Genomic DNA, 15,000 nt, shown 5'->3' on the forward strand with positions numbered 1-15,000 from the left:
TGCCTTCTTCCCTGCTGCGCTGGTTTCTGGGCTGATCTCGGGGTGGTCTGTCTGCACGTGGCTCTCCAGGTCCTCCACGCTTTCAAACTTCACGCCGCACTCCGGACACCTCAGACCAGACACGGGCTTCTCTCCCTGGGCTTCTCCCGGTGTGGCGCCCCCTCCCTGGCTGGGGCTCTGGCCGTTCGTGCCCCTGATTGGATTGATGAATAGTTTCGATTTTTAGTCGACTTAGTCCAACGACTGACCGACTTGAAATGTAAACAGAAATATACTGTATAACACTGGCTATCGATAACTACCTCCTACAAATAATCCGAACTATCCCTTTAAAGCAAGCTAATGGTGATTTAAGAATAAGCTAATGTCATGTTGATTTAAGAAGTAGAACACAAATCATGGATATCCTGGGATAGATTTGATTGATGTTTGGGTGGTGATTTTGCATTTCAAAGTCTTTGACTCATCTCACATACAGTAGCTGAAGAGCTGTCTACATACTGTAAGCCCTTTTCAGACATGCATTGAACTCCTGAAGATATCCAGATGTTACTCAGATGCTACTCTGTATGTCTGAACACAATAGTCCGTTGTGAGCGCACGGCCGTGCAAACGGATCTTACCCACCCAAGCCCCTAGTAGAATGTCCGTGTTGCTCGCAGACGCAGAGTGACTCATGATAGTGATGTATTCTATATTCGACAGATCACTTTTGTGGGGAGAAACACAATTGAAAACGGCTCAGATATGTTGTCAACCTGGCTGTGAAATCGCCTTGTCCAGTGTTTAATGTTAGCGAGACCACTATTGGGCAGGGCAGGGTGGCAGGAAACTTTTTGATCGATTGCAAACTGCTCACATTTTGGCACATTGCCACCGCACGTTTTCTAACCTTTTTCCAACCCTATCGCCAGAAGCGTTGAAGTATTTTTTTTTTTCATGTAGTGAAGGATCGCTTTCTATATCTTTGATGTAGTCTACATTGAAAGACGTCATTAAAAGTCTGTCTCGCAGAAACCCACGCAGCACACCACGTCATGCACCCCCCTCCCCCCATTCTCTACTCTCTACACAGGAGGATCTCCTCGTGTGTGACAACAACAATGGCGCTTGTATGAAATGTCCAGACCTGATTCAACACACACAGTCCAGAGTTCATGTCTGAGAGTGGCTATAGAGACACTGCATGAAATAGGCCACGCCCATCACGGGGGAAAAGCTCCGTTCATTTCCACACACCAGCGTCATTTTCCTTGAATTAAACATAGCTAAAAGCTGTTGTGTGGTGCGGGGCTGCACAGACAACAAATGTAAAAAATTGGCAGTTAAAGTTTTTTTGTACTCCTGAGCAAAACAAGGAAGCCATTGAGAATTGGTGAGAAGAAAAATGTGGATCTAGCTGTCAAGAAGTAAGTTGGAGTGTTCATCTTCCGTATATACGATCTTTTTGTACAACACGCAACCATGCACGTGACATAGGAGAACGCCAGTATTGGAGGGGGGGTTTCTGTTTTCTCCCGTCTTGGGCGTGGCTTCTGAATGACGCAGTGTCTCTATACTGTAGCATCCTTTCACCCAAGTCCACCTACCTGTTCATGCAGCCAGCACAGAGGCCATAAGGCAGACCGTTGACGTCCAGTTTGACCAGTTCCCCTTTGTGCTTGAACTCCTTTAGACACAAGGCGCATTTATACAGCTTGTGTTGCTGCAGCTGGCCGTTGGGGGAGGAGGAAGCCGAGCCGTTCCCTCCTCCTCCTCCTCCTCCTCCTCCTCCTCCCGCCACAGCGGGTCCCAGCCCCGAGCCTGTGGACAGCTTCTGCATGTGGAAGGTGCCGTGGATCTTCAGCTCCAGGGTGGAGGTGACGGTCTGCATGCAGACTACGCAGCGGAAGCCGGTGAGGGAGTTGCGGAGGTCCGGGTGCATCTGGCAGTGCTCGATAAACTCCTCCTCGCTCTGCAGGGGCATCTTACAGATCCGACAGGTGCCCGTGTCCAGGCTCTTACTGTGGGTCACCTGGGGACAGCCAGCGTTAGCAGGAGCTATCAATCACAGCCAAGAGCAAGAGAAACACTGGAAGAACAGTCACTGATGATCAAACCATTGATAAAAGCATTTGAACAGACGTAAAGATGAACAATAGTGTTATTATCACTGACAAAAGTGTTCATCATCATCGTGCTGCTATGACAACCGACTGCAATTGAATTACCTTTATATTTGTTTTGTATATGCTCAAAAACATTCTGCTCGGCTTCTGAAGCACAAATTGCCTCTATGGACTTAACTGTGTGTGTTTTTGTTAAGTCTAAGTCAGGATGCCTAAAGAGGTTTCAACATCAAAAGATAGAGACAGGTACTGTACACAAAACAACACAAATGTAGCAGAGCTGTAAACAAACTATGTATCAGACACAAACCATGTGCTTACAGACTATTGCATTGTTATACCTGTGAGGCCATCTACTGACTAAAAAACAACCTCTCTAACCATAACCCTCAACGATCTCTATAGGACCAATCAGTGTCACTGCCACCCAAAATGCGTAACCCCGCGGCAGTTAACTAGTATGAGTTGTGCCAAACAAACGTTAATATCTCAAAAAGTATACATCACATCGCTTATATTTTGACATTCTGAGTGAGAGCAGAATTCGCTCAGAGAGTTTGATGTATAATATATGCATGTTGTGTTAAAGTTGTGTGAACTGGCACAGTTTTTAAAATGTAAACACGGTCAGCGGGCTAGAGTCAGACACTCAAACTCAGGCTCCATAGGGTTCCATTGCCGTTGCCACCCAGTTTGTTTACCAAAATGCTGCTTGGCTGATCAACTCGTATTCTATTCCAGATGAACGGACAAATGATCTTATTTGTGTGGAGAAATGTGGAACCTACACGGTGGTAGAACTACTGCGTGGATAGAGTAACACCTTCACACAAACATACAGGTGCGACATCAGTACCTTGTGTTCAGTGAGGGTTAGCAGAGAGGGGAATCGCTCGCCACATATGGGACACATGTAGTGTTTGGCCGGGCCGCGGTGCGTCTGAGCGTGCTCACGAAGCCCACTCTCCGAGAAGAAGGTTCTGGAGCACACGTTGCACTTGTGGTTTCCTTTGATGAAGTCTGCCTTCTTCTTACGAGAACCTGATATACAAAATAACCATCATCATCATTGAAGTCATCAAATTATTACATCTGTATAGAGGACAACATATAACATGATTTATTATTTAGTATTTATGACAATCAGATTTTTTTTTTTTTTTTATGAAGTCAACTTCCAGCTCAGAAACCCTTTTGGCCACTATGTGATAAGGAAAACAACAATTCTAATTCAATAGAATCAAACTATTGAAACTAAAAAGTGCGGATAAATGACAAGGAACCAGTAATTACAAGCATCGTCGTCTCCCGGCCGGATGTTGTGGTCGCGCAGTCGGTGGTTCTGCAGCAAGGACTCCATGGTGTAGGCCGCTCCGCAGATGTCACAGGCGTACATGGGCTCGGAGTTGTCCAGCTCCTCCTCCCCTCCGCTCGCCTCGTGGCTGTTGGCTGTGTCCGCCTGCCCCCCTCCCCCCACCGCCCCGCTCTTCAGCAGCATGTTCTGGAGGTCGGCCTGTTCGGCAGCCACCACCGTGACCCTCTCCACCCCTGTGTTCGCCCCACCCGCTCCTCCCCTCTTGGACGACTGAGCCAGGCCGTTGGGGGTCCCGTTGTGGCTGGCCCCGCTCCCCGCGCCGCCTCCGTTGCCGGTGATGTTGCCGCCGTCGAAGACGCAGTGCTTCTCCCTCAGGTGCCTCTCCAGCAGCGTGAGGGCGTGGAAGGCCTTGCCACAGAAGCGACAGTTGAACTTCTTGCTGTGCGTGGTGATGTGGCACTGGAGCTCCACCTCCGTCCCAAACGTCTCCCCGCAGAAGATGCACTTCCGGGGCTTGAGTCCTGTGTGATGGGAGTCAGCTTAGCATTATGTACTGTATGTACCTTCTCTACTCCACATCTTCACAGAAGTTTGAAAAATGAACTACTTTAAGTCTCCAGACGTGCTGGCAAGTAGACTGCAATACACTGCAAGCAGACTGCAATACAATACCAGCCTCTGGATATTGTTTCATTCACTTTTATTGATTTCTCTTTCTGTGAACTTTTTCACTTTTTTTGCATCATGTTAGTTATCACACGTTAGATTGACTCTGACTTAAAATTGTCCGTGCCATCTGTGGTGCAGCATTTGGTACATACTTATTGCCTGGCCCTGTTAATCTAAATTATTATTGCATTCTGACACTGATGAGACCATGTGAAATTGAAATAAATAAATAAATAAATAAATAAATAAATAAATAAATAAATAAATAAATAAATAAATAAATAAATAAACATTATTTTCACTGCACCAAGCAACCTTTGCTATGGCAACTAAATTTGTCTATTCTCTGTTTAATCTCTTTTTGGGAAATTGGCCTGTTGGTCAGTTTACCCTTTATGTGACAAGAGGATTGGCAGACAGAAAAAATAATAATCAACTCTGGATTACTAAAATGTCGATCTTCTTAGACTTACACTAGACCAGTGATACTCAACCCGAGGCTCTAGAGCCACATGCGGCTCTTTTAAGGCCTACTTAAAATAAATGAGTAAATAAAAATCTAGGAAAGGGACTTTTTTGGGATTGTGTGTGATTGGCAAGGTTCAGTATCACTGCACTAGACAATCCTAGTTGAGTGTGGGTAGTTAACATAGCAGTATGCTAACATATTAGGATACAGTAAGGTACTGTAAAGGTAAGTTGACCAACAAGCCAATTTCCCAAAACGTTAGTGCCGTATTCCATTATGAATTGACTAATTCCAAATAGTGACTGTCTGGTTTTGGAATTAAATTCATCCCATCATTCACTTTGCCCACAGGTTCTAGTGGTGGCAGAAAGGTGTGCTGCTGCAGTACCTGTGCCGAGCCCCCCGGGCAGGCCCACACTCTGGCCCAGGTGGTTGTGTTTGACGTGTAGCTGGAGGTCCGTCTCCTTCCTGAAGTCCCAGGCACACGCTGTGCAGCGGAACATCTTCTTCTCATTGCTGTGCTTCACCGCCAGGTGCACCTGCACAACAGCAGGCACCAGCAACATGCTTTATTAAGAGCAGGCACCACCAACATGCTTTACTGCTGTGCCTGCTTTACCACCAACATGCTTTACTGCTGTGCCTGCTTTACCACCAACATGCTTTACTGCTGTGCCTGCTTTAATCATTCATTTCTACACATCACATACTGTAGATCAGATACCATATACATTTAATGGAGCGGAGGGGGTAGGAAAGGAAGGGAAAATGGTCTGGAGATGAAGAATGAACTGACTTTTTATTGTATAAATTATACATTTACCGGTACTTATAAATCATGAAATAAATTTACTGTTAGTGATTGGCTCTGTTAGCATAGTTAAATATACAACAGAAAGAAAGAAAGAAAGCTCTGTGTTTCATGAGTTGTGACTTTGTGTAATGAATAGTAAAGGACAGGAGAGAACAGAGAGCTGACAGGAAGCAGCCAAAGTAAAGCAGCTGTCTGTCTCACTCACCTGTATGGAGACCTTGGAGTCAAACACCTCCTGGCATAGTGTGCAGTGGTACAGGACAAAGGTGTGCATGTCCAGCAGGTGTTTCTGCAGGTCATCCACGGAGGAGAACTGCTTATCGCAGCTCTCGCACACGTACTGGGTGGAGGTGGTGGTGTAGTGCACCGTCAGGTGCTGCAGCAACGCCTCCTGGGTCTCAAAGTCCTCCTTGTTGCACTGGGGGCAGGACTGACGCCTCAGCAGCATCTCCAGGTGGGACTTGAGGTGGGTCTGGAAACCCTCAAAGCTGGAGAAGCGCAGGTCGCACTGGTTGCACGGGTAGTCCCCGTTGGTGCCCATGGAGGGGGTGGAGTCCCCTCCCAGCCTGTGACGCTTCGGGGAGGAGATCTCTACGTCGGAGGAGGCGGGGCTTAGGTCAGCCACCTTGGCCTGCCGCTTGTTGTTAGCCAACGGGATGTTCTTGTGGTTCTCCTTGATGTGCTTGGTGAGCTTGAGGAGTGAGCCGAAGATGGGAGAGTTGGTGCAGTAAGGGCAGGAGTAAACCTGTACATGGACAATAATATCAGTAAGGGCAGGAGTAAACCTGTACATGGACAATAATATTTTACTTTTTAAAGATGATTTTGTTATACGTTATATAGTGAGATCTACTATTATACAGTCAGCTGAGTGACATTAAAGATGGGAAAGAGAGAAAGAAAGAAAGAAAGTGAGAGATACAGAAAGAGACATGCAAAGGTCATAAGCTGAATTCTTATTCATAATTTCTGCAAGTTCAGATATGCAAAATAATAGTAGATAGAAAAACCTACAGCTTAATAAGTCAATTATTAAGATAGTAAGAACTCTATATAGATTTGTTTATCACTTTAGATTGCCCAGGGGGTTTTGACTTTTTTAACTAGCTCTAAAGTAGGATTTGAAAAAGAAAAATAACACTGATTCTGAAACAAAAATAACCACCAGCCACCCGCGTTTTTATTTGTTGCTTTTGGTCCAAGTGAAATGTTTTATGGTCACTCATGATTCAGTAGGTGGCTGGTTGGCTTGGTTCCAGGCTTAAAACTCTTTATAGAAGGATTTTTCAAGATGTTTATGGAGAAAATGAACAGGGAATTCTCTGATGGAACGGGAGCTGAGAAAAAGTGGGCGGTCACTGTTGAATTCTATTCTGGAAGTGTTGATTTGGAGATGTTGTTTCCAGCAGCTCAAACCAAATTCAAGTTCTATTCTGGAAGTGTTAATTTTCCAGTGTTGTTTCCATCACCAGACACCCAGGCCAGCACCCTCACCACCCAGGCCTGCACCCTCACCACCCAGGCCAGCACCCTCACCACCCAGGCCAGCACCCTCACCACCCAGGCCAGCACCCTCACCACCCAGGCCAGCACCCTCACCACCCAGGCCAGCACCCTCACCACCCAGGCCTGCAGCTCAAACCAAATTCAAGTCAACTGTGATCTAACGTACAGTTGCTGATTCTCACCTCCATGAAAGACTGGGATGCAGCCTGGAGCACGGGGGACTCCAGCTTGGTCACGCCTCCTCCAGAGGCTCCTCCCCCTCCGGCTGAGATGCAGTGGGTCTGCTGGATGTGTTCTGTCAGGGACGACTCCGTCAGGAAGCCCATGGAGCACTGGTTACAGAAGAAGGCATGGTTCCCCTCTGGACACAGCAGTTAGCTTATGTTCATTTATGTTATGCTTCATTACATCATGTTATGACAGTTGACATCATTTAGAGTTTACTCTATGATACAAATTGATTGCTATGGATATCAATATTGTATTTCAATGTCCTGGTTGGTATAAATCTAGGTTGTATTATAGTTTTCCTGTAAACTGGTCCTACACTGTAGGCCCTAGAGCAGGGGTGGGCAATTATTTTTCCTGGGGGGGCCACATGAGAAACCCCCAGATTGTTGCCGGAGGCCAATTTTCCCCCCTGTCATGCCGTAACCTCTAATTTGATCACTTGATTAAATGATAGAAAACATAATGTGCACTTATTCAGGAAGAAGCTCACACACAAACACAAAACTGTTTCAAAATAAAAGCCAATTTAGGTCATCTCATTTGATTTTTCTAGCTTCATCAAAATGGTGTGGTTTGTCTTGGACCTCCCAGGCCAGGAGGCAGTACCATCATGAGGGCCGCATCTGGCCCCTATAATGCCCCATAATGCCCGGGCCGGACCGAGGGGCTGGCAGCACCATTGCAAGTCTCTCCAAATGACCAGCAAATGACCAGCAAATGACCAGCAAATTACCAGCAAATGACCAGCAAATGTCACTATGACACATGCTGGTGTAATAGTGACCCAACAGAACCAAGCTTGTGAAGCATGAAGGTCCGTTTCCATCATTTAGGAATAGTGGCCTTCAACACATACAACAAGTCCATGCATTGAAAAACCCACCTAACGTGGTGGATCCGGCCACGATGCCCCCCGGCAGGCAGTGTGACACTCTGATGTGTTCCTGCAGAGAGTTGATGTCTGCGAACATGTCCGGGCAGTAGTTACAGTGGAACGCCGACACGTTGGTGAACTGCAGCAGGGGAAAAGTGGCTGCCGCCGACACAGCGCCCCCGCTGCCCCGGTGGGCTTTGCGCACGTGCTCGTTGAGGTTGTAGAGCGTGGGCAGGCTCTCCAGGCACAGCTGGCAGGTGTGGCTCTGCTGCGGCTTGTCTGCGTGGATGGTCTTCAGGTGGATCTCCAGCACCGCCAGGCTGTGGAAGTCTCTCTTGGAGCAGTAAGGGCACGAGTAGGTCACTTTAGCCCAGTGTCCCCCTCCACCTGCACAGGGAGAAGGACAGAGACGTGTTACGTAGCAGCAGGGACAGATTCAAGAGAGGTTTGTGTCCAGAGATAACTGAGCACTTATGTCCCCTGCCTGTGAATGAGAAATAGACTGTTTTTACTGGTACTGAGAAAGATGGACTGACAGATACATTGAGCACAAAGATCGTAGAGCTACAACCATTAATCGATCAAAACAAAATTACTCGCCAACTTTCTTTTAATAATGGATTAATCGTTCAGACTCATTTTTAAGAGAAAAATAAATACAAAAATTCTGTCGTTCCAGCTTCTTAAATGTAAATATTTCCTGGTTTCTTTGGGTTGTGGACTGCTGGCAAGGAATTGAGGATGTCATCTTTGGCTTGGGGGGAAAAGAGATCGACATTTTTCACCGTTTTCTGACATTTTATTGATCAAACAACTAATCGATTAGCCGAGAAAATAATCGATGGATTAATTGGTAATAAAAACAATAGTTAGTTGCAGCCATAAAAGATCCGTCCTAATAGGTGAGCCGATGTATATTCAAGTCAACTGGTTTTAGCTGAGAGATGAGCAGAGCATACCTCCAACGTGATGAGCCAGGCTGAGAGCCAGCTCTTCCACGGTGTCGGCGCCTCTCCGGCGGGCACGCTCGCTGCCTTGGCTGGGCTTCAGTGTGGAGTCTGGTGTGGAGCCTCTCTCCAGGCTGGCGCTGGAGTCCGGAGTGGCCGAGCTCATGGAGGCCACGCTGCCCAGCGCCGGGTCGGGGCTGGCCGCGCTGTGGATGGACGAGTCGGGCTGGCGGTGGCTGTCTAGGTGGCAGTAGACATCCTCCACAGAAGGAAACTGTTCTGAACAGACGGGGCATCTGGGGATACAGAATCCAGGTTCATGCATTCATACCCAAGATTATTCCTACATTCCACATCATAGGAACGCTTCGAGACCCCGGAAGAATTCAATATCACAGTAATGTTGCGTTCCATTTGCCTCGGAACTTGGAAGTCCCGGCTGGGAATGATGTCACACGCGAGTTGATCGCATTCCAGTAAAACAGTGGGGGAAACCAGCCAGGGTTAGCTCTAGCCAGGTTAGCAAGAACAGCTGACAACGCATAGCATTGGTATTTTGCACATGCAAACACCGTAGCAACATGTCCACAGATAGAAGTTAGACAGTACTATGTGTACAACTGATTTCATGATACGCAAAATAAAACAGCAGTGCTAATAAACAGTGTATTACTACAGCTTTCACTATTGTCGATGCAGGAGCATTCCCGTCTGTGAACTGGGAAATCCCGAGTTCCCAGTGTAAATAGAACTCAGGTAACATGTTTTCTATTTTCTTGTTTTCTGTCGACTCTTACTGTAAGCGGCTTTGTGTCATTGAAAAGCGCTATATAAAATACATGAATTATTATTATTATTCTTATTAGATAAGTCCTCAACGACAGTATTCTAAGCAAAGGTTTGATCAGAAGCTCTGCAGTACTTGTGTTTGCGGTTGGCGTGCTGCGTCTCGATGTGCGTGAGCAGCGACGCCTCGTCCAGGAAGATCTCGGGACAGTGGATGCACTGCAGGTCGGCTCGGTCAGACAGCTGGGGGTGTCTGGTCAGGACGTGCTTCTCCAGCTCGTCCGTCTGGCTGAAGGTCTCCTCACAGTAATCACACATGTAGAGGTCCTGCTCCAGGTCCACCTCGCCCTTCTTCTCTCCGTCACGCTCGCTCCTCAGCGCTAGGTGCTCTCTGTTCTTGCGGTGAGCCTGCGACAGTCGGGAAGGTAGTCGATCATTTTAAAAGCAATTTATGACTGTAGATATATTCAGTAAAGAGTCTATGTATGATGTCATCATGCCAGTGAGCTGAAGTCTACCCTTTTGTCAGTTGACTCATGTACTAAAGTGCATACCCTTGTAGACCTCTGGTGGTACTCTGTGTATTATGTCTGTATTGTGTGTACTGTATGGTGTGTACATCCTTCAATACCTGCTGTGAAAATGTTATGACAACTATTAATGCATCGATTGAGAGATACACTAAAACATGGAGGAGCAGCCCTAAAAGAAGCTCTCTTCCAAGGTTTGCTCAAGATATCTGGCAATTCATGAAAAGGCCTGACTTTGCCCTTAAAAAGTCTCCAGCATCTAGTGACCTCCTTGTCAATACATTTGTATGTATGGCTTTACTCATGTGGTTTTATATTTGATTATGTTTCTTTTTGGGTATGTCCTTTTGGGTGTGTTTTAATGTAAAAATCACCCCCCCCCCCCCAGATGTAATGGAAGTACAGTAGTAGCATTAGTAGTAGTAACAGTAGTAATAGCAGTAGTACAGGTAGTACAAGACCCAATCAGATCTAGGACTGTACCTGCATGTGGCTCTGCAGTGATGAGGTGGAGGAGAAGCCACGTTTACACACACTGCATTTAAACGGCTTGCTGGAGCTGCGGGTGCCAATTACAAACAAATACAGATAATCCAAATAATATCAAACTGAAAGTCAGAATTAACTACAATTGTGGTGAAAAATCAAACTTGTAATTTTTGTATAAAATTATACTACCGGTACACACTATAATATATTATACTAATTATACTACAACATTTTGAATTAGAATAATAGTGAAACTATAGTCAAAATGAAATTGAAATTAGGATGATAAAGAACCACCTGTGTGTCTTGAGATGAATCTTCAGATGATCTGAACGGGAGAAAGCAGCCTCACACTCCTGACAACTGTACTTCTTATCGCCTGTATCAGTCGACAGATGAGATATATTGTCTACGCAGAACAGAGCAGGGATGTAGAAGCTCCTCTACATACAACATCACAGACAGCCAAAAATACACTCGCTACTATCGTCATGGCAACAGTCTAATTTTAATGTTTCTCCTTTATATATTTGTATTAAAAAAAGTATTTCTGTTTCATTGAATGACTGCGGGTGTGCTCATGGCATAAGGCTGCCACCTACCTGTGTGCAGTTTGACGTGGCGGTCTCGGCTCCTCTTGTGTTTGAACAGACGGCTGCAGAAGGTACATTTGAAAGGCAGCTTGTCACTGTGGATCTGCTCGTGGCGCTTCAGGTAGCTCAGGCGGCTGAGGAGGAGCAGGAGAAGAAGAAGACGTTTGATCAAGACAATTCACAATCATTTGATTTGTAGGACTTTTTTTTCTTTTCCAAGGCCCGATTCCCTCAAATTCGACGAGCCAACACAGCGGAGTTTGAGGCACGGATCAAGGTTAATTACTGTTACGACAAAGAAAATCACACTTTCTCGAGGCAGGTGGCTCGTGAAACAAGGACACACAGACAGCAGACACGTGTACAGGCAGCAGAATGTAGCCTATTTACTAACGTTAAGTAAAAAAAAATATCAAAAGAACTTCAATTTCTATTCTTGCACAAAATATATAAATTCAAGCACTTTCGATGACCCATGTCTATTTTAGTCTATTTAAAAAAACGTTCAATGATTTCAAGGACCTGTGGGAACCCTGTTCCCAAAACACCATGGTTGCGTCCGGGTGGTTAGGATCAAAGCACTTTTCATGCCAACAGTCCCTTTCCTGTCTTATGTCCTGCGCCCAACATCCTGTTTCCACCGGCCCAACATCCTGTTTCCACCGGCCCAACATCCTGTTTCCACCGGCCCAACATCCTGTTTCCACCGGCCCAACATCCTGTTTCCACCGGCCCAACATCCTGTTTCCACCGGCCCAACATCCTGTTTCCACCGGCCCAACATCCTGTTTCCACCGGCCCAACATCCTGTTTCCACCAGCCCAACATCCTGTTTCCACCGGCCCAACATCCTGTTTCCACCGGCCCAACATCCTGTTTCCACCGGCCCAACATCCTGTTTCCACCGGCCCAACATCCTGTTTCCACCGGCCCAACATCCTGTTTCCACCGGCCCAACATCCTGTTTCCACCAGCCCAACATCCTGTTTCCACCGGCCCAACATCCTGTTTCCACCGGCCCAACATCCTGTTTCCACCGGCCCAACATCCTGTTTTCACCGGCCCAACATCCTGTTTCCAACAGCCCAACATCCTGTTTCCACCAGCCCAACAGCCCAACATCCTGCTTCCACCAGCCCAACATCCTGCTTCCACCAGCCCAACATCCTGTTTCCACCAGCCCAACATCCTGCTTCCACCAGCCCAACATTCTGTTTCCACCAGCCCAACATCCTGTTTCCACCGGCCCAACATCCTGTTTCCACCGGCCCAACATCCTGTTTCCACCAGCCCAACATCCTGTTTCCACCGGCCCAACATCCTGTTTCCACCGGCCCAACATCCTGTTTCCACCAGCCCAACATTCTGTTTCCACCAGCCCAACATCCTGTTTCCACCGGCCCAACATCCTGTTTCCACCGGCCCAACATCCTGTTTCCACCGGCCCAACATCCTGTTTCCACCAGCCCAACATCCTGTTTCCACCGGCCCAACATCCTGTTTCCACCGGCCCAACATCCTGTTTCCACCGGCCCAACATCCTGTTTCCACCGGCCCAACATCCTGTTTCCACCGGCCCAACATCCTGTTTCCACCGGCCCAACATCCTGTTTCCACCGGCCCAACATCCTGTTTCCACCGGCCCAACATCCTGTTTCCACCGGCCCAACATCCTGTTTCCAACAGCCCAACATCCTGTTTCCACCAGCCCAACATCCTGTTTCCACCGGCCCAACATCCTGTTTCCACCGGCCCAACATCCTGTTTCCACCGGCCCAACATCCTGTTTCCAACAGCCCAACATCCTGTTTCCACCAGCCCAACATCCTGTTTCCACCGGCCCAACATCCTGCTTCCACCAGCCCAACATCCTGCTTCCACCAGCCCAACATCCTGTTTCCACCAGCCCAACATCCTGCTTCCACCAGCCCAACATTCTGTTTCCACCGGCCCAACATCCTGTTTCCACCGGCCCAACATCCTGTTTCCACCGGCCCAACATCCTGTTTCCACCAGCCCAACATCCTGTTTCCACCAGCCCAACATCCTGTTTCCACCAGCCCAACATCCTGCTTCCACCGGCCCAACATCCTGTTTCCACCGGCCCAACATCCTGTTTCCACCAGCCCAACATTCTGTTTCCACCGGCCCAACATCCTGTTTCCACCAGCCCAACATCCTGTTTCCACCAGCCCAACATCCTGTTTCCACCAGCCCAACATTCTGTTTCCACCGGCCCAACATTCTGTTTCCACCGGCCCAACATCCTGTTTCCACCGGCCCAACATCCTGTTTCCACCGGCCCAACATCCTGTTTCCACCGGCCCAACATCCTGCTTCCACCGGCCCAACATCCTGTTTCCACCAGCCCAACATCCTGTTTCCACCAGCCCAACATCCTGTTTCCACCAGCCCAACATCCTGTTTCCACCGGCCCAACATCCTGTTTCCACCGGCCCAACATCCTGTTTCCACCGCCCCAACATCCTGTTTCCACCAGCCCAACATCCTGTTTCCAGCAGAAACATGTTGAATTATGGAAGCAAGGCAGCATCAAAATGGTGTTTCCTGATGACTTTAAGCTTAGAGTCGACTCTGGAAAAGCCAGAGGATAAAGAAAATACACATGGAGATAAATAAGAGGATAGTGAAGAGGTAAAAGCAGATGATGCTGACTTGACTTCATGCATGACAGCTGTTCTTAAAGTGGCTCTTGAAGCTCGTCCCGAGGGAAGAGAGTGAGAAATGTGTTCACCTCATTCACTTCACTGTTTGTCTTCTTAGTGGTCTGAGTAAGTTCTGTTGCCATGGTGATATTCAGAATATTGTTTATTCGTGTACACATTGATATTCATGAGTGGGATACGAGGATGCACAGGCTAATAAGACATTGTGTTCTGAATACAGCAGGACACATGTCAATACACTCGTGTGTGACAACCTGGAGCCTCTGGGGGGGAAGGGAGGTGTCTAGAGCTCCAACCATCAGTCCATTAGTCCATTAGTCAATCGAAAGACATTTTACCAATCGATTAATCATTTAGACTAATTAATAATCTCTGGTTCCAACTTTTTAAATGTGAATATTTTCTGGTTTATTCAGTCTTCTATGACACTAAACTGATTATTTGGGTTGTGGACTGTTGGTCAGGACAAAAGAAGACATTTGAAGATTTGGCTTTGGGGAATATTAATAATGAAACGATAATGAAAATCATGTTAGTTGTAGGATGGGCATTTCTAGCAAGAACACTAGTAGAAAGTCGCTGGGCCAAAGTCGACTTTTAGTCTGCCCCCCCCCCCCCCCGAGTCAAATTTGACATGGTCTCCCCTGATTCTAAGTATAGCTGAATCGTTTGGTTTGACCAAGTAAAACAATTTTAAGCATAAGCATTTTATGCAAGGTCTATGGAAAAATGAATGACGGATGAAATCCCATGGACAGGGAGAGGGGGTGACTTTTTGTCAATGGGCAGCCTGAGCCAAGACCTACGTTAGCCGTTAGCAACGTTAGCATTAGCGTAGCGCCGAGATGGCTCAGGGAACAGTAGACAGAATATCAGCTTTTCTTCATGCAGTAACAAGCCTTGAAACCTTTTCCTTGTGGCTGAGTGTCGCTGTTATCGACAGTTTCAGACCACTTCTACTACATTTATAGCGTTTCTAGAG

At 47.1% G+C, this 15,000-nt stretch overlaps 1 protein-coding gene across 1 annotated transcript in view; it reads right to left on the reverse strand.

Annotated features, from left to right (window-relative positions):
- Positions 1–15,000, reverse strand: part of znf423 (zinc finger protein 423) — a gene marked incomplete at both ends in the record, with an annotated part of 58,779 nt that overhangs the window by 33,933 nt on the left and 9,846 nt on the right. The window contains 13 exons of the mRNA XM_083663838.1: positions 1–193; positions 1,590–2,014; positions 2,965–3,149; positions 3,402–3,944; positions 4,950–5,100; positions 5,581–6,120; positions 7,064–7,242; positions 7,996–8,373; positions 8,946–9,229; positions 9,856–10,127; positions 10,733–10,808; positions 11,036–11,117; positions 11,341–11,465. The exon at positions 1–193 is cut by the window's left edge and continues 21 nt beyond it. Of these exons, the coding sequence (XP_083519964.1) occupies positions 1–193; positions 1,590–2,014; positions 2,965–3,149; positions 3,402–3,944; positions 4,950–5,100; positions 5,581–6,120; positions 7,064–7,242; positions 7,996–8,373; positions 8,946–9,229; positions 9,856–10,127; positions 10,733–10,808; positions 11,036–11,117; positions 11,341–11,465 (3,433 nt within the window). The remainder of the gene's footprint in view (positions 194–1,589; positions 2,015–2,964; positions 3,150–3,401; positions 3,945–4,949; positions 5,101–5,580; positions 6,121–7,063; positions 7,243–7,995; positions 8,374–8,945; positions 9,230–9,855; positions 10,128–10,732; positions 10,809–11,035; positions 11,118–11,340; positions 11,466–15,000) is intronic.

Source organism: Poromitra crassiceps (assembly GCF_964638095.1).
Source record: "Poromitra crassiceps genome assembly, contig: HAP1_SCAFFOLD_393, whole genome shotgun sequence".
In the NCBI taxonomy this organism is placed as follows: Eukaryota; Metazoa; Chordata; class Actinopteri; order Beryciformes; family Melamphaidae; genus Poromitra; species Poromitra crassiceps.